Source organism: Artibeus jamaicensis, unplaced genomic scaffold, assembly GCF_021234435.1.
Source record: "Artibeus jamaicensis isolate MK-2021 breed Jamaican fruit bat unplaced genomic scaffold, CSHL_Jam_final contig_497, whole genome shotgun sequence".
NCBI classification, from domain to species: Eukaryota; Metazoa; Chordata; class Mammalia; order Chiroptera; family Phyllostomidae; genus Artibeus; species Artibeus jamaicensis.
This window is the reverse complement of record NW_026521863.1, coordinates 9014413-9033013: the sequence shown is the minus strand read 5'-3', so window position 1 is coordinate 9033013 and position 18601 is coordinate 9014413. Positions and strand designations below refer to the sequence as shown.

Genomic DNA, 18601 nt, shown 5'->3' with positions numbered 1-18601 from the left:
ATCCTATTGCTGGCATCAATCTGCTCCTGTTACTGAGTTGCCAACGTAGAAGGTTTGCACTTGTACTTGTCACAATCCTGGTGATTTTATAGAGAGATACAAGCACGTGCCTTGTTTCATTATTTCACAACATCTTGTAATATAATCATGCTCGGGCACTTACACATTAAAATAATCACTTATAAAATATTGATATTTACTTACACATTTCAGCTAGGGTGTTAAATTGATGGGTGTGATATTGAGGACAGTTATATTGCCTACTGATTGCATTTTGGAATAGTGACACTTTTACATGTGAAGGTTGGCTTTATCATCCTTGATTTTTATTTAATGATTGTAGTGATGTTATGGAATATTTATTACAAAAAGGGGTGTGTGTTGAATTTGGGCTGGTAGTATTTTTGGAAATCACTATTTTAAAGTATCATGTCAGAGAGTGTCATTCTGCATCTTCATATATTAGCAGCTGTCCACCACTCAACCTGGGTTACTACTAAGGTAAGCAGTTTCTGTTAGTTTCTAAGAAATTACTATTAAACTATCATTTATATATCTTGACAGTGAAGACATATACAAACTTTTTTTTGCAGTCATCTATTTCAGGAGAAAAGTCCAAATAAAAATAAAAATGAATCTGTGGAAGCTTCACCAAAGAAGGTGGAAAACCCAGAAAGTTCTCTGGCCTTCCCTTGGGACTTCAGGGAACAGTCTGGAAAACATTTGGCACAGTAATTTAAGTTGGGCACTACCTGGGGTGAAGACTGACTTCTGCAAATTCATTTGCGAATGGTCGATTGATTGCAAGTGGCCTTTTCTCCACAAAAAGGAGCTAATCTCCAGCTAAGACCTCCAGAGCTATTTTGCTCATGACTGAGCCAGACCACAGCGCTGAGAGCCCGTCCCCCTGTTATCCAGGGAATGAGAGGAAGTGCTGCCACCCCACTTTCTGGGCGTGAAGCCAGCACTGCTAACAATGAAATGGGCAAGGGCTGCAGCTCCTCCTTTCCCACAGCTCCCTCGTGGTCACTGGGGCCCAATTACCAGACCTCCTGCCCCCACAGTTGGCCCTTACTTTGTGTTGTTAAACTCCCAACCAATCCCCGCCTCTTCTACCCTCGGTTTGGCAAACTCCTTTCCGTCCCCCATGAAACACCCATATCCTCAACTGCAGTTCCCTTAGAGGGTGACAGGCCAGGCCTGGCTGAATTCAATCACACTAATCTGTGAGGGTTGTTCGTTTGCTTCACCTCACCCGAGCCGTTTTAAAGGGAAGCTGTTTGCTTACTCCAGGGAATCTCCAATTCACTGAATTTCAGGAAGTTCGGCAAAATAAATATTTCAGGGGTGGGGGCTTCAGGTATTTTTGAATCAGGGATTCCAGCTCTGCCTAAAAAGACACCTCAGAAAATCCCCCACATGTACTGTTACTTCGCACTCCCATTTCTAATCCATCAAAATCCCAAATTCTTGGGAGGGTTTATTTTGTTTTTTAATGATCGTGCTCCTGGTGGCGACAGCCATGCGGTCAGTCACTTGTAAACCTGAAAACACCCCAAACGCTCTTTTTCACGAGCTTTGTGTATGGCGCAAAACAGAAATAGTTCCGTTACATGTGACTAAGAGTAAGAAAAATATACAACTATATTTAAAACACTTAAATTAACAAGATAGTAGTTTTCCATTCTAACAAAATATCATACATTCAGTTTAAACAAGAGTTAATATCCAGACACACTTTTCCAAAATACCTGATGCTACTTGAAAATCTGTGACCGTGAGACTTTCCAAGATATTTCTAATTAGCAAAATGTGTAATATTGAAGAACTGTCCGTTCTTTTCTGGAAGATAGACACCAAATAGGTCCAAATGCAAACCGATGTGTCTTTCACAAACTTGAGTCCGGTGGCTTCCTTTTCCTTAACGATACTTTGGCTGTCAGCAAATCCCATAGCTTCTTCTCCCTCGAAGACAATAATGTATGAAAACACCGCCCCGCAGAACCATACACTTCTGTGTGCGTGATAAGCCCTATCTCAGTGTGTTTCTGTATCAATCAACCTGCACAGAGACTGTTACGGAGAGGGATGAACCAAGTGTAACAGGTCTATGCTTACACCTCTGCTCTGAAAGAGCGGCAGACACTTCCGAAACACGTTATTTCAAAGTCAAAGCCGCAGCTACACTGACAAATGGGGTATGTAGCTTGAAAAAAATCACAATGAAAATGTTTTCTCCACTGACTTTTTCAGGTGGACCGGTGGGACCACAAACCAACACACCTGTGGGACAATGGCCACCAGTTTTCTCCCACCCCAACAATGGATAATGCCCCAGTTCTGCCCAGGGACCTTACCATTCCTGGCAGAGGCTTGGTTTGTAGAGCGTGTCTCCACGTTCTGACTCTAAGGAAGCAAGAAAAGCCCACTCTACCCACCTCTTCCTTCCACTTCCACAAACCAGCGCCTAAGACCCTCTAGATTCATTCCCACCCACTTCCTTCAACATTCCAAGAAGGGCAACGTACAATTTTCCAAATATAAAATAAAATTAATTCACAAAAGGTGTCTACATAATACTGTGCATGAAAATCAGAACAGGTTGTCCACGGGGGAAGCAAGGCACTTGGGAGCGGGGGCGGTGGGGAGTCCGGGGAGGGCAGGGCTCAGTGCGTCAACAGTTTCAGGCGAGTAAACCAGCTGACCAGCAGGGACGGTTCCGCAGACGAGGACTTGGCCCCGGAGGAGCCGGATTTCTTTTTGGTCCCTTCCTCCTGGAATGGCATCGTGGCGCTGCTATGGAGATCTGCACTGAGGTAGCACCTGCTGCCTCGGATGTAGTCTGCTCGGACCAGCTGCCTCTCCGTGGTGGGCCTGGAGAACCGGTATGGGGGGGAGGAGCTCTCTTCGATGATCGGAGGGATCCGTTCATTACTGAAGTAGCGACACAGGGCCTCCTCACCTGTTTCCAGACAAAGACCACAAGCCCATTAAAATAACCGAACACCATATAACACTATTAACTGGGCCTGAAGCCTATGGTGGGTACCACACTCTGCCCTGCTCCCAGGACAGGCTACACAGCCTCGTTGACCCCTGCCCTTCTTTACCAGTGTAACAATCTTCATAATTATGCTTGAAACCAAGAAACAAAGAGAGAAAGCTGTGCAACTCCATCACCCCTTCCCCATCTGTCCTTCCACAACGCCTGCAGCACACAGCGTGTGCTTCTAGAACATGCTTCTTATCCTGGAGCATTCAGAAAGGTGGGGGTACCTTCCGTTGTCACCCTGAGTGAAGGACAGGCACTAGTCACCTTTACTGGATAAGGTCCAAAATTTTTAATGCTCTGCAATGCTCAGAACTTTTCTGAACAAGACAAACCGATCCCACCCAAGACACCAGCAGACTCCCCTGGGATTGGTGGGGGGTATTTATGAAACTGAACAGAAATCTACAATGCAGGGCACTTTGGCATTCTTTTGACCAAAAAATTCCACCCCTAAAAATGTGCAAAGATCTATGTACAAGGGTGCTTATTAAAGCATTATTTATGATGGGGGGGTGTAGGGATAAAAACATAAATAACCTAAATGTCCAACAATGACTGAATAATAGGTATCATAGCCACAAGATGGATTACTAATGCAGCTATTAAAAACATGTTCTAGATAAATATTCAGCTTACATAGTATTACTGAACATCTATTTCTTCCATTCTGCAATTTTTTCTAAATGTATAATTGTACTTATGAAAATAACCAGAAGACACACAAAACATTCCTAGTGATTATTTCTAGTTTGGGGAAGCAGATTAACAGCTGGGTTTTATCTTCTTGTACCTTCTAGATGTTCTTCAATGTACTTGTTTTGCTTTTGTAATCAAAGAGGGAAAGCTGCTTTTAAAAAGTACCCACTGTCAAAAAGCCCCATACTGTATGAGTCAATTGACATGAAATGTCCAGAATAAGCAAACCCACAAAGACAGAAAGTAGGGTTGCCACGGACGGAGGGAGGAACAAATGAGAAGTGACTGCTTATGGGCTCGGGGTCCCCTTTCAAGGTGGCAAAACGTTCTGCAATCAGATCACAGTGATGGACACACAACCCTGTGATTATACTCAAAATCACTCAGTTGTACACTTTAACAGGGTGGGCTTCACAGTATATGTGAGGTACATCTCGATAAAGCTGCATTCCTCTTTTTAAGGTGTGCACCATGCAGACATTTTTCATTCTAAAATGATCATACAAGAAAAAATGTGGAAGGTGGGACAAGGGGTCAAGTGTGCTTCCAATTACTGATTTCACACTCCCCCCATCCCTTGCCATCTCTCAGTGCGTGAAGGAAATAAAAGGCTAAATCAGACCTTAAAAGGCTAAGAGAGCAGCAACAAAGATGTTGGCATTTCTAAAACTAAACAAAGGACACAGCCTGCCATCTGCTGACAGCTCCACAGACTGTCACACGTCAGCGGGAGGTGTTCTGGACTTTACACAGGTGTCTTCTTCCTCTTCCACGTGAGCACAACCCAGGTGATTCGGGCACCTGGTTTTACCAAGTCCCGAGAAGAGGTCAGAGGCTGCTTTCAGAACGTTTCCTTTTTCCTTTCCCTATCTAAAGCCTGCTGTGTTTCCTTGCTGCAAAGGCAGTTATAATGTCCTGCCAGTGTTGAGATCATCAAGTGTAAACTGGCAAAAACACAGGGATATTTATGAACATTCCCCTCCAGACTGGTATAATAACCAGCGAGCGATTACAGGGTTAACGAAACACAAATTTCTTTTCCCACAGTAATTACTCCCTACCACAATGATTAGATTTGGGAGGGGGGGAAATCCATGCCTGTTCATGAAAAGTCAAACAGACTCCACTAATATCAGCCATAAAATTTAGGATGCGATTGCATATGAATAATTTATTTCTACTTGCTTAGAATCCGGACCATTAATGCCTACAGCCTTTTCAAAGCACATACTGCTAATCGGGAGATTTACAATCACTAAGAGCATTGCATAGTTCGGCCGTTCTAGAAATAAGTTGGATCTGAGAGATCTTCAGCCATCCTGATTTTAGAGATGACAAGATGTGGCTCAGAGAGAATAAGTCCTCTCTCCAGTTACAACAATACATTTAGAAATAGGGCTGAAACTAGAGCCCGGGTCTTTGGATTCCTTATTGGATATGATTTGCTTAAAAACTTGCCTTTCTTCCCATGGCCTCGAGGTCTGGCAAAAGGGTCCACGATCCCCATCCAGCTCCCATCCGCAGGCATGGACAGAGGCCGGGGCTTGCCTTCAGAGGGAGGGGAAGGAAAGTGACACTGGGTGACTTTTTAGCTCAGAGAATCTTTCCCCTGTATTTGCAACTTAGACCACCACCCCCGCCAAAGCACACTCACTTAAGCAGAAGCCATAACATAATATAAAATAAGGAAAGTATTTGAAAGCATCGGATTTCCATAGCACACAATCAAGACGGGGGCGTGCTGAACTGGAGTCTGCAGGCGCACAGAGCGAAGCGACTCCACAGTGAAACGCCAGGCTCTGAAAGTTAAAACTGGAACATGATCTCACCCGCTGGGCTTTGATGCCAGGCAGAGCAATGACTCAACAAGGCTTCGCTTTAGAGAGATGAATAAAGGTCTCATACTTAGAATTTCATTGAGGTTTATGTTTTCCTCAGATTACCCTGAGGGCCTGCCAAATTCATCCAACAGTTCCAAATAAGGAAGGGGGTGGGGAGGAGAAGAAGTGCAAACAGCAGAACAAAACAAATACTCAGACTCGTACCATAAGACGGTGTCTTCTGTCTCATTTTTGTGGGCAGAACGTTGGTTTCAACCGAATACCCAGGCAACTGATCGGAGTCGGCAATGGTGAATCTCCGTCTTCTGCTCTCCTGGTCCAGGAAGGAATTGGGGGACTCTGAACCCTTGGGAGCAGGCACGACTTGTTTGCACTTAGTGACCCCTCCGTAAGCGAAGCTCCCATTCTCGTCCCTGGAAGACAGTGGGCAATAAGGGACCTGCTGACAAAGTCCCTCCCCCGCTGAAGAATCACAGAACGCAGCCTTATGTGATTTACACATAAAATGTAAATCGCCTTTTCCGCCAGAGGGAAAAGGGTTACTTTTTCAATTCTAATTGTTCCTCAAATACACAGAGATACTATTAAGTGTGAGTCAATGCCATGACCCTACTAAACAATGGGAAATAAGTGTTTTTCAAATGTGTTCAAAGGATACAAATATATCTTTGAGAAGGTGGATCTGGTTTCCCCATGTCTCTGTCCTGCCAGGGAACCGCCAATGTCCCACCAGACTCTCAAGTCAAGGTGTGACCCATTGGACCATTTTTCTCATGCCCAGAGTAGTGTCTTTGCCAAGATCCAGGGGGAAAAAAGACACCTGATGTGTAGTGGGGCTGTCAGATTTGAACATTATGTCAAAAACACAAAGGGCCTTTGTAGTCCTCAATGGAGCGTGTCTATTTTCTGAACTAAGTACAGAGACTGGCAAAAGTTGGATCTTTGATTACAACTTGACTCCTCCTAAATGTCAGCTTACAATAAAAGTTAAAATTAATTTCAGTTGAGTCCAAGTGACCGGCTCGTTACGTCTTCTGCATTTAGTAAATTCTACTAGATGATTTACTGTACAAACTACCAGACAAAATACAGCATCAGCTGAGTCCAAACCAACCTGAAGACCGGCTTAGTCCATGCGGTGGTGGTCCCCAGGGAGTGGCTGCCTATGCACCCCGTCCCCCATGAATCCATCTCCATATTTTAAACCTGGCATGTAACTTCCCCATTCACAAAACTTTCATGACTCAGCATTGGTTCCCCATAACCATTTGCATTTTTCATTCCTCGGAAACCGTCCTTCGTTGGTGGTGTGTGTGTACACACACGTGCACTTGTGCCCCATCCAAGTAGATTCAAAGCCCCACTTCCTCTTCTTGCTCAATACGTGCATTTCTCTCTTTCTTGCCACTGCCCTGAGACCCAGACAAGAACATTCAGGTTTGGGGGTGGGAGTCGGGGGCTGTTCTCCCTACAGTTTCTGATAGAACGACCCACACACTGATGATCAGTGACACTCTCGTGTTTTGTATATGCAAAGGCAACAGCCTGTTGCTTTAAACACACATAAGATCCCATTCCACAGGACCTTGGTCTGTGACTATGAGGAAGGGTCCTGTCTACCAACCAGAATGCCCCTGACCACCTAAAGCGACTGTTCTATGTGCCTTAAGGAGTTCTGGGCAAATCAGGACTCAAAGAAGAGGAAAATGATGTTAATTCTTCTTGGTGGCAGAAATAAATCCAGTAGAAGCAAATGGTTCAGCTTACAACAAAACAAACAAATGAAACATTCCAATATAAAGTAAAACACCACTATAAGCTCAGCCTGAACTTTGTCTTATGAAACATTATAGCATAATTACATATTTCTCAAGTTATTCTTGAACAGCTGACTAAAGACATTGGCAGTTGTCTGCGGGCAAGAACTGTATCTGTTCCGTGTAATATGGAAACCCCGGGCTAACACCAAGTCAATGCATACAGAATGAATGAGCCAGATTCTCTGGCTTTACCAACCCATGTAAATGTGTAAGTTAACATGAATGAGCCTATATTTCACACCTAAATCACCCCTATATAACATCTAGTGCGGCCACCCTCATTACACCGTGTAACATTAAAGAAAGCCATTATAAAGCAATGGCCTTTAAGAATTTATGGTAGACACACACATAAACACACACGTGTGCAAATACAGCATTATCCACACCTACAGTCACATTTTTAAGTGCTATGAAGAATGTATCTCTTTCAGCAAAATAAAGCTGTAACTTTAGCTCATGTCCCAGAAATATTTATTACCTTCCTCCCCAGAGGTGAATTTACCAGGTAGTGCATGAAGCTTCAGCTTTAGGGACCCCCAGCAGCCCCTTCCCCTGTCCAAGGAGGAGCCACAGCAGTGCATTGCCAAGAGCTCGTGCTTCTGTGAAGAGCCCTTCCCCCACCCAGCTATAAAGCAACAAGGCCCATGACACCTGGATCTGTCCCTGCACTTCCCCACTGAAGGGTCACAGATTTCCCCCCAGTTTCACCGAGATGCAATTGTCATAACATTGTATTATTAGTCCAAGGTGTACAAAATAATTATTTTAGACAAATAGACAGATAGATATAGAAATGATCACCACAGTAAGTTTAAATAACATCCATCACCTCACACAGTCACCAAGTCTTGTTTTCTTATGATGAGGAATTTCAAGATCCACTCTCTCAGCAACTTGCATATACAAGATGTACAATTGTAAACTATAGTTACCATCCCGCATGACATTCCCCAGGACTTACTCATCTTATAACTGGAAGTTTGTGCCTTTGACCACCTTCACTGCTGCCCCCCCACCCCACCCCCACCCCCAGGATCACACTCCTTAACAACAGTCTTAGGACTGGAACTTGCCACACTGGGGTTCAGCAACTTTTCCCCTCAAGAGCCCTGGGATCTCACGCCACCACCTGGAACCTCCACGAACAGGAGATGTGCATGCCACACAGAGGGACAGAGCCATACATACCGGGGAGAGTAGGGCACGGCCGGCGGGGGAGGAATGTAAAGGTCCAGGATGGCTGGCTTTTCCTTCTTCAGCGAGGTATCCATGGTGCTTTCGGGGGACTGGGTGGTGGTGGGTGGAGGCGAGGTCTGAAACAGGAGCAGGTGCACAAGGGCGGAGGTCACCTTGGAGGTCATCCTTGGGACACGTCTCCCCCTCCCGAATCCATATAGTGTAATAAAAGGTCCGCGAATGGGGTCTCTCTCTCAAAATACCTGACAGCTGATCTTAAAACTGGGGTGGTTATGAAGTGTTAAAGGGCAGGTAGCCCGTACAATGGGGAGATGCTGGACAAAGGGATGATTCATGCCCCATGTGGGACAGAGCGGGGCAGGGAGGGATGTCATCACTCTACCCAGAAGGGCAAGCAACTTAAAAGTAGATAAGTTGCTTATTTCTGGAGTTTTCCAGTTAATGTTTTTGGACAATGGTTAATCACAGTTAACTGGAACCACAGATAACTAAAGCCACGAAAAGAAAACCACGTGTCAGGGGGAACTAGCTGTGTACATCACTGAACTTCTCTGCGCTTTGTCTAGAAAAGAGAAGTAAATGGGGACAAGTACAGGACCAACCCAGGGTAGCTATGGGAATCCAGCGAGATAATATATGTAATGCTGTTAGCACTCTGCTCGTCACACAGGAAATGCACAACCGTACAGCGTTTAATTCAGTGTTACACATATATACACATGCATATAAGCTAATTTTCAAAACAAAAAATCCACACAGCTTCATTTTAATTATGCTGATGTCAAAAGACCTATTTTTAAAGATCTTGCATGAGGCCTTCAGTCTTATCTCTTCTATAGACTAACAACAACAGTAATCACTTTCTGGTCGGCAAAGGAACAGCAAGGAACTCTCAGAGTCAGGGCATGAAGACGTCCATGGAGGGGCCACGTGAGAACTGCGCTGGGCCCTGGACAGACAGCAAAAGGCACCCCAAACCTTACCTAGCCCAGATGGTGATGGAAGATCCCACTGTGCCCCCATAATGAGATGGTGAACTAGGTTCAAAGGATGGGAAGGCCTGGAATAGCCACTGATCACAGAGTGATGGCCCATTTTCCCAGAGGACTCAGAAAAACAGGGGCTCAGTCTTTCATCTCCTGTAGCATAAGCACCACATCCTGGATGTTGGCCATGAACAGGTCAACTCTACTCAATGTGTAATTGATTAACATCTCAACCTGTTTATCTTGGACAATGTCTGAACACACAGGGCCAGGATCCAGGTCCTCAACAAGTAAAAGAAAAGCAAACTGGAGCATTTCCGCCGACCAAGCACTCTGAAAATGCCAACACTGATGATTACTTCCAAATCAGCACTCCTCACCAACCAGGACTATGACCCAAAACACAAAGGCCCCTGAAGAAAGACACTCACACAGCGACACGGGGGAGGAGCTGAAAGACTCTACGGAGCACAGGTACAGATTCTGTAGATGCCCTGACATATCGCGAGAACACATGGCACCTGAGCTATAAAAAGGCCTCTGCGTTTTGAGAGCAGTCCTCTCCCTGGGTCTAAAGCAAAAGTGAATGTCTCATCCCTCACCATCACCTCTTAACCCAAACTCCACACTCAGCGAACTTGGCGTGAAGGTAGACAAAATCAGAGAAAACGGAAGTGCGCCCTTCCTAAGCGAATGTCCAGAGGTTAAGGGTCCGACTCTAACCTACACTTAGAATGATTTTCACTTAGCTTCTGGGCACATCCACTTGAATGTTCCCCTATCACTTCAAACTCTGTGATGCTCAAATGGGCCATCATCTCTGCTTTCCAGATGGCTCTTTGCTCACATGCTAATTTCTGTCACTGATACGGCCACCCAGGTTCACTGTCACTGTCACATTTCACACCTGCCATGCTGGCTTTCCTCATCACTCAGCCCAAAGTGAAAAGTCCACGTTATTAGTGTGGACTTTTCTAACAGTCCACACTAATAATGAGTGAGGAGGGGGGTTCAGAAAGATAAGTACTTTGTCTTAAGCCCCGAAGCTCATAAGCAGTAGAGCTGGGATTTGAATTCAAGGGGTTGAACTGTGTGTAGAGCCCGTCTCCTAACCACTATGCTGCGCAGCTTTGTGAGTCTGTTTCCAAAGAGCTTCATATATGAGCCTTTCACTGAATCCCCGTCACCAGCCTTTCTCAGAACCACAGCACCGACCACCTAGACATACAACAGCTCCCCCCTGGTGCTTCCTCTGTTAGATTATGTCTTGGGCTGAACTACGTCCGCCTCAAGATCCCCGAGTTGAAGGCCTAACTCCCAGGACCACAGAATGTACCTGTATTTGCAGATAGGGCCTTGGAGACAAAGTTAAAATGAGCTCATTAGCTTAGGGCCTGATCCAGAATGACTGGTGTCCCTATAAGGTTCAGACACAGACTGGTGGCAGAACAAGTACATGAGGACGCAGGGAGAAGGCGGATGTCTGCAGGCCAAGGAGAGGGGCCTCCGAAGAAACCGACCCTGACAACACCCTGAGCTCAGACTCCTTCTAGTCGTCTGCGTTGTGAGGAGAGGAACTTTGTTTCAGCCACCCACTCTGGGGTGCTCTGTTAGGGCACCCCTGGAAACCCAACGCATAGATTCATGTAAAAAACAACTGCCCACCTCGGGGATGAAGTGCATGCTCCTAACCCTGGCAGTCTGGACTACCTCGGCCCACCAGCCCCGCTGCCTCTCCTGCCCTCTGCCAGGGCTGACGGGGGTGGGAAACGGAGGGAATGTCCCATCTACGCATTCCTGAAGTAGGGCCACCGTGCCCATATACCCACAGCCCCTCTGCCAGCCAGCCAACCCAGCTCATGAGTTGATTGCTCAAAGCTCACAGCTCTCTCCTTCTCTGGAGAATGACTCCCAGCGGACAGCCCCTCCCTTTGAGTACAGCTATGGGAGCCTGTTGTTCTGTGGTTACACCTGTACAACAGGCCAAGGCCAGAGTTTACCTGACACACCACCTTGCTGGCTTCCTGCTCCCTACTGTCTCCCTTCCTCCCTTACAAGTTTTACCCGAAGCCACATCCTCAAAAATCAGTTTGACAAGAATCCGTCACAGACTCTGCTTCTAGGAAACCTTGCCTAGGACACCACCCTCCCCTGCTGGCATTTGTAGACGCATGTCTACAGAACAGCATTCATCAGAACAGCATCCATCTCCTCTGTGACATGGTGTCCCACTGGCCAAATCCCATCTGCCATTCCAGGCTCCAAAGTGCTCCCCCCTCCATGGGCAGGGGGCCTTCACCTCCCCGGCCCACCCCCACCTCCCCTTCTTCAGAGCCTAACATTTCTTCTGTGCACCAAGTAGCTGGCAGGCACTCCATCAACTACTAAAGATGAAGTAAGACTTCTGCGATATTAAGTAATACATTCTGAGAATCCTCCCCACCCAAATTGAAAGATGTTACCCCTGCACTGAGCAATGCACACAGAAGCAGTCGGGGTGTGATTAATACAATCAGCTATTATTTAAGACAGGAGTTTAATTCTGTGCCCCTCCTTGCTCCACCCTCCACGCCCTGTTATTTAATCCACCTCCCAGTGTTCTGTGCATCATGAAGTATCCAAATGGATGGCTTGAGATTACAACTGTTCCTCCCATTTGAAGATGTGTAACAAACCACAGTTACACATACATTACAATCCCAACCTTATAAAAGGACATTCAAATGCCGTTGCTTTTCATGTGTGGTTTAGGTAATAAATGCAAAGGACCACTGGTATAACGAGGGGGTTGGTCGGTGGGCACGGTCCACCAAGGTGCAGGCGACAAAGGAGTGTACTGTTTGTAGAACATTTAAATAATAAGCCTCACTAAAAGCCAGTCTGGTTTTGATTATCAGCCAAGACAGGCAATTCTAAACAATGTCTACACAATCAAGTGATGCTTCTCGCCACCAGGTGGGTTATTCCCATGGTCCCTACCCCTGACCCAACCCCACATGGTCTCCCCAAGGTTAGGGTTCAAACTGGATACATATCATTGCCCATTTGAAATGAGAGAGAAGGACTGAGCATGAACTTCCTGCAGCCATGGCAGCCACTAGCCTATGTTGCTACTAAACCTCTGAAATGTGGCTAGTGAGACTGAGGAACTGAGCTCTTCGTTTTATTTAAATAGTCCCATGTGGCTAGTGGTCACGGTACTGTTCAGTGCAGATCTAGAATGTCTATTTTTGTGTAAGTAGGATTATAGGAGAATTATGCATATACAGATCCCAAAACCGATCTCCTTCCCATTTTTATGTTGCTTTTTCTTGAGTGCTGGCCAAGCCCTGATACCAGGCGGAGGCTTATAAGAGACCATGGAAATAGACCCAGATACCTGCACGACAGGCGGCTTCCACCGCAGGTTTTTCAGAGGCGCAGGAGTGAAGTTGAAGGACCCTGTGGGGCGCTTCTTCAGCAAGAGCACAACTCCCGTCGGATTCTCTCTCAATTTTCTCACCAGATTTTTCAGCTGCCATCCCACCTTCATTCAAAGAAAGAAAATGAAGGGAGGGGACCCGCTCATGAATAAGGAAAAACATCAAACCTATGAATGGATCTCAAGGAAATCAGCTGGGAGCAAAGAAGTAGGTACAAATATGTTCATCTCAGTACTACCTAAAATTATGGAAAACTTCAAATTTTAAAAATTCAAGCAAAATGGCTCTGGATTTAGGTGCAGATCCTTAGAGGGGAGTATTATGTCTTAGGTCTCAATGAAAAACTCACCACAGTTTGCCGGTTGACCTGGATGACTTCATCCCCAGCGTGGATCTTCTGAGACCTGTCTGCAGGAGACTATGAGAAACAGAGAGACCGGTCTTATTTTCTAAGCTTTGCCTTTCTTTCTGCTTGTGGTTCTTCATCCTTCTTTCTTCTATAGACAATGCGCAATGGAAATGTGCTTTTCTCAAGACAGATTACACAGCGCATGTGAGCTCCCTGAGACTGCATCCTGTGCAGAACCTGGTGCACTGAAACCTGCGGTGTCTGTTTTATCAGTGGCCTGTGATAACAGGTAATCTGTCAGTGACAACAGCTGGCTTCATGTCACCTGGCAGGGAGAGTGGGACACGCTGTGGATGTGATGAGCTGGTAAAAGCCACTGGGGCTCACCTAAAAAATACCCACCCTTATAAAACGAATCCTGTAAAAGCTGTTTAACTGTAACTCTGTCACTCCACCTCCTTCTAAGTCATTATTAAAGCTAAGTCTTATTTTCACTCAACGCTGTTTTACATGTTATCACAATGGTATTAAAGTAGAAAGATGGTAAAAAGAGAAATGTTTTTTTTAAAGACAATACATTTAAATTTCTCCTCATTTGCAGGTTTAATTCAAAATAAACATGTTTCCAGTATCAAAACAAACTTCCAGACTTTACTTTCCAAAAGAATACTTTACCACAAATTTGCAAATACATACTCACATATGTATGTCTATATAGACATACTGATGTAGTCTACTTATCAAATATTTTGGCCATAGTATTCTTGTCCCTTTAACCAATCTAGAATTGTTTATGATTAAGATATCTTACATGAACAAAAGAGAAGGAAAAGATAAACCTTTGATTTCACATGATAATCAAATGTTGTCTAGGCCAGAACATTTTATTTGGTAACTGATGTAACTGCCTGAATCTCAAACAATTTACAACTATCCTTAAAAAAAATAGCACCTTTGAACAGGGTTGGGGGGTGGCAACTAAACTGAAGACACACTTGCTGAATTTTCTCACTCAGCTGTTGTGACAGACTCCACTAGGCATGAGCAAAAAGCAGCATCAAACTGTGGCAACACTCCCCTTCATTTCTCTAGGGCCTACACAGAGCACAGGTGTGGCTGTTATTTTTTAAGAAAAACCTGCTGCTATAACAACCAGCAGTGTCTCACCTGAGAGACCGGCGTCATGGGAATCGGAGGGAGATGGCCTAACTGGAATCTCTCTTGAGGCATGTAAAAATGAATGAACACACCAATGCTCCTTTTTGTCCCTGTGTGTCAGATGCTTAACCCAGAGCAAGAGACCAACTTTCCCAGCTCATCTTCCTGAGCTGAAGACTTGTTTAAGGCAAGTTTTGCCTTATAAAAGCTGGCCCCCATGCCAGGAAGCCCCCATTTACAGATGCGCAATCTTAAAATAAAAGCCCCAATGTCCTGAATTGACTTCCCTTCCTAAGGATCCTCCCACATTCATTTCTCAAATGTCCTACCGAGTGATTAAGAGTTGTGCTTGGCAGAACACCGGTAAAGAGAGAGCGATACTGCAATTCTCCCTAGGCCAAGAGCTCTTGCCTATCTTCACCATGAGCAGGCCTGCTGAAAAACGATGCTTGTTCTGGTTTGCAGCAGAAGGGTGATGACCTGAAGAAGAATGTATCCATTCTTCAGAAGCTAATCTCATTCCCACTTCATCTCATGGGGTCGGGGGAGGTGGAACAGGGGTACGGAGGGGATCCTGTCAAGACTCCTGTCAAGGTGTCGAACATCAAACAAACAAAAAAAAAAGCTAGATAAAGAATCACTAGATACTGTCCGGTCTGACTTTAGAATGATCACGGCTTCCTGGATAACCTCAAAAACAGAACAAAAAAGTCCTAGAGGACTGAGATGGCCCCTGGCATTGCTTCAGCTTGGAGTCCAAGATAGAGGAACACGGAGATCATTGGCTTGGCAATGCAATGGGTCATTTTCGTCCACTATCACCCACCCCACTGGGTTTCCATTAAGACGTTCTGACTCTGAAGTCATAGCAAGTTTAAGCTGGAAAGCTGTCCTGTAGTGGGCGTTTTCAACCAGCATGAAGTATAAGATGTCCAAGTTAAGCCCATGAAACGTGGATTCTGACTTAACTTCCCACCCTCATCTACGGGACTTAGCAAGTGTTCAGCACATTCTGGGTGCTCAGTGAACAGGGCTGAATGTCTGAAAGAGCGGGTGGCATTCTCAAATGGATCACCAGAGTGAGACGAGTGCTCATTTCTTAATCTTTAACTGGAGGGAAACCACCCGTCTCTGGGGCGACTTACGTACAGTCCTTCACTAGGGTCAACTACATCCAGGCAAACCCTGAATCACTCACCTAGTCTTATGACTAGGTGGGAATTTTTGGAAAATGTATCGTTATATTTGATATGTCATTTGATTGAAAAGCAGCTCATTTAGTCTCTCACTCATCTCTCATCCTTAAAACAAAAGGAAGGGGCTCCCTTTGAAGATGAAATATCTGTGTGCCGTCCAGTAGCGACATTACAGTGTTCCACACATTTCTCCATTTATCCAAGATTGAAATTGCTTCAAGAAGACCAGAGGGAATTTAGAGCCACACAGGTCTGGTTGTTAATGAGATCACCTAATTGCTAGGTGCAAAAACAACTCTAAAAGCTTAACTCTCAGTCACCACCCTTCTGAATCCACCCAACTCTAAAACAATGCCCTGAGTGGTCTCCGAGTGTATTCTTGTCATGGTTCAGCTGAAATATATGAAGTCTTGGATAAGGACAAGGGGTGAACTGTGTGATACACTATTCATTGTCTTCTTTTTCACCATCCTCAGTCTAAAAGAAGAACTTCCTGTGTTGTTATTGCCCATTAGGTGAGATGGTATAAAAATTTTTAGTGGTTCCCTGTGTGTTCTCCATGTAGCTCAACAAAGAACGCTTAAAGACATTTACTCATTCATCTGCCAGAACCACACAATTTATTTATAATTCACTAACTGCCTTAAGCAATGCCATTATTTTCTTCCTACAAAAACCAAGTCTGTGTCACAAACCCTCATCAGAGGTCATGCCATTTTATCAAAAGACCTAAATTCAACACACATTTCTGCCAAACAGATTAGAAAAGTAGGTACCCAATTTCTTCTGTTTTAAGACATCATTTCCTCTTGTCTTAGTTGATTAAATGGTAAATTAACTCCACAGACACATGCTTTTTTTACACAGACCCTGGAAGCTAATCAGACACTTTAAGCTTCATATCAATGTCATTTAAAAGCTTGCCATCTTGTAGGTTGCAAAAAGAAAGCATTCACTGAGCTCTACTTTTCACAAATTCAAAATGTTTCAGGGCTAAAGAAATGCCATCCATGTAGGAGAATTTCCAAACGAAGGATAATAGTGTACAAAGTCTCTCATAGCAGCAACAGCCTCACTGTTTCTATTCAAAAGCTTAGGGGACAAAAAACCCTAAATTTCAACATCATACCAAATGTTATGAAATACAACTCTATAAAAAGAATCTTTGTCATACAAAAATCCCAAAATAGTCGCTTTGGTGACACATAGATTCCATCGAACCAAAAAACACTGTATTTTACACATAGCTCTTGTAAGAGTGACTCTCAATAGGAAACAGATCACTGTCTTTTGTATTTATGCATTAATACTTTCAGGGTACAAAAGGAATAATGAAAACAAAGGTGGGGTAAACACAGGGCAAGATGCATGAAAGAGCAATAAAGGGCAATTTAAATAATAAATTGACAACAGCTGGTGATAAGCAGCATACTAGCGGCATGATAAACGAAACAGGCGCCCATGCTCTCACTACAGACAATAAAACAGCATGCACACATTTAAATGAAAAGCATGGGGACCCTGTGTCCAATTTGTTTAAACATCTGATCGCTTTTACATTGCGTGGACAGGCACTTACGTTCTCAGTGGTTCCAGTAATCACGTGCAGTCCATCATAGGTTGATTTGATGTACATGCCCTGGAGGGAGTCACAGATAATATTAACTCATTACTCCATTGTTTACAAATATAGCCGCAAGTGTGACTTGAACTTATAAAACATTAAAGGCAGTCCCTGCAGAACAATGCTCATTTTGAAGCCTCCAGAAACACTGTGAAACAAGATCCTCAGAGCAGGGGAGGGGAACCGAACACACTGAAATACTAGTGGGAGAAATCAGAAACGAGATCTCTTTGATCCTCATGTGTGTACCAGGCACACCAAATTTTGCTGTGACTCTGGGGACTCAGAGAGAATCTTCCCAGCCCTGCAGGATGAAGGAGGCCTTTCAAACAAGGGCTGTTCTCTCCTGACCATCTCTTTGTTCAGTGACACAATATATTCAGTCAAATTTGGTATCAGCCGTCATTGTAGGTTGACTTACTCAACCCACGAACAACCCAGACCAGGATGTATGAATGATTTTATTAAATAACACAAAATAAGAAGTAAACTAGAAGCAAGCCCCCTTCTGCTTTAAGGGAAGCATCAGACAAATACACTTTTCCCTGTGAGTTAGCCATGTCATCGAGAACACATTTCTGCAGTTGGATTGGGCGAAGAGTAATTGCTCACCCTCGTATCAATGTCACAATAACAGCTTCTCCCCAAGAAATCACTTTGACCCTGAACTTGCCCTTCCATAATGAGAATCTCCTCAAAGATGACCCCTTGAGGGTTCGCCCCATCCCTCTCCTCTCCAGTTACGTGTTTTCATTCTCAGAGTGATCAGCTGCTCCCTGCCCAGGGCATGCCCCTGCCCAGAGCACGTGCTTGTGCAGCTTTACCTTCTGAAATAGCAACTCCACTTCCGTCCACTCGGGCCCTTTCTCTGCTTCAATGCATAACTCTAAACTCAGCTCCAGGAAGCCTTCCCTGTCCAGTCTTCCAGTCCATCATTCACTTTGAAGCCGAGCTGTCTCTGTATACATATTTCTACTTGCTAAGAATGAGGGCTTGTTGACCTTTGGTTTTCTGAGAGTAGAGACAGCCTTGATATCTCCCTATAGCTCCTAGGCACTCTTCCTCCTCCTCATCATCAATGGCAGCTGTAGTAGCTGTAGCCACCAATTACTGCACATGGACTGCATGTTCAGCACCTGATGCTCAGCACCCTTCATCTAACTTAATACGTTCAACACCCTGCAGAGGCAGTTATTACTATTCACCTTTGACAGATAAGGAAACCCACGCATACAGAGGTTAAGTCACTTGAGGGCT

At 44.7% G+C, this 18601-nt stretch overlaps 1 protein-coding gene across 2 annotated transcripts in view; it reads right to left on the bottom strand.

Annotated features, from left to right (window-relative positions):
• Nucleotides 1-1412: 1412 nt before the first annotated feature.
• The window catches only part of CNKSR3 (CNKSR family member 3), a 77044-nt gene continuing 59855 nt past the window's right edge, over nucleotides 1413-18601 (bottom strand). For both annotated transcript variants that reach the window (XM_037157618.2, XM_053668681.1), the window contains 7 exons: nucleotides 17300-17359; nucleotides 13367-13435; nucleotides 12975-13121; nucleotides 8601-8725; nucleotides 5794-6002; nucleotides 5207-5296; nucleotides 1413-2962 (listed from right to left, as the gene is read on the bottom strand). In XM_037157618.2, the coding sequence (XP_037013513.2) occupies nucleotides 2667-2962; nucleotides 5207-5296; nucleotides 5794-6002; nucleotides 8601-8725; nucleotides 12975-13121; nucleotides 13367-13435; nucleotides 17300-17359 (996 nt within the window). In that variant the 3' untranslated portion in view covers nucleotides 1413-2666. The remainder of the gene's footprint in view (nucleotides 2963-5206; nucleotides 5297-5793; nucleotides 6003-8600; nucleotides 8726-12974; nucleotides 13122-13366; nucleotides 13436-17299; nucleotides 17360-18601) is intronic.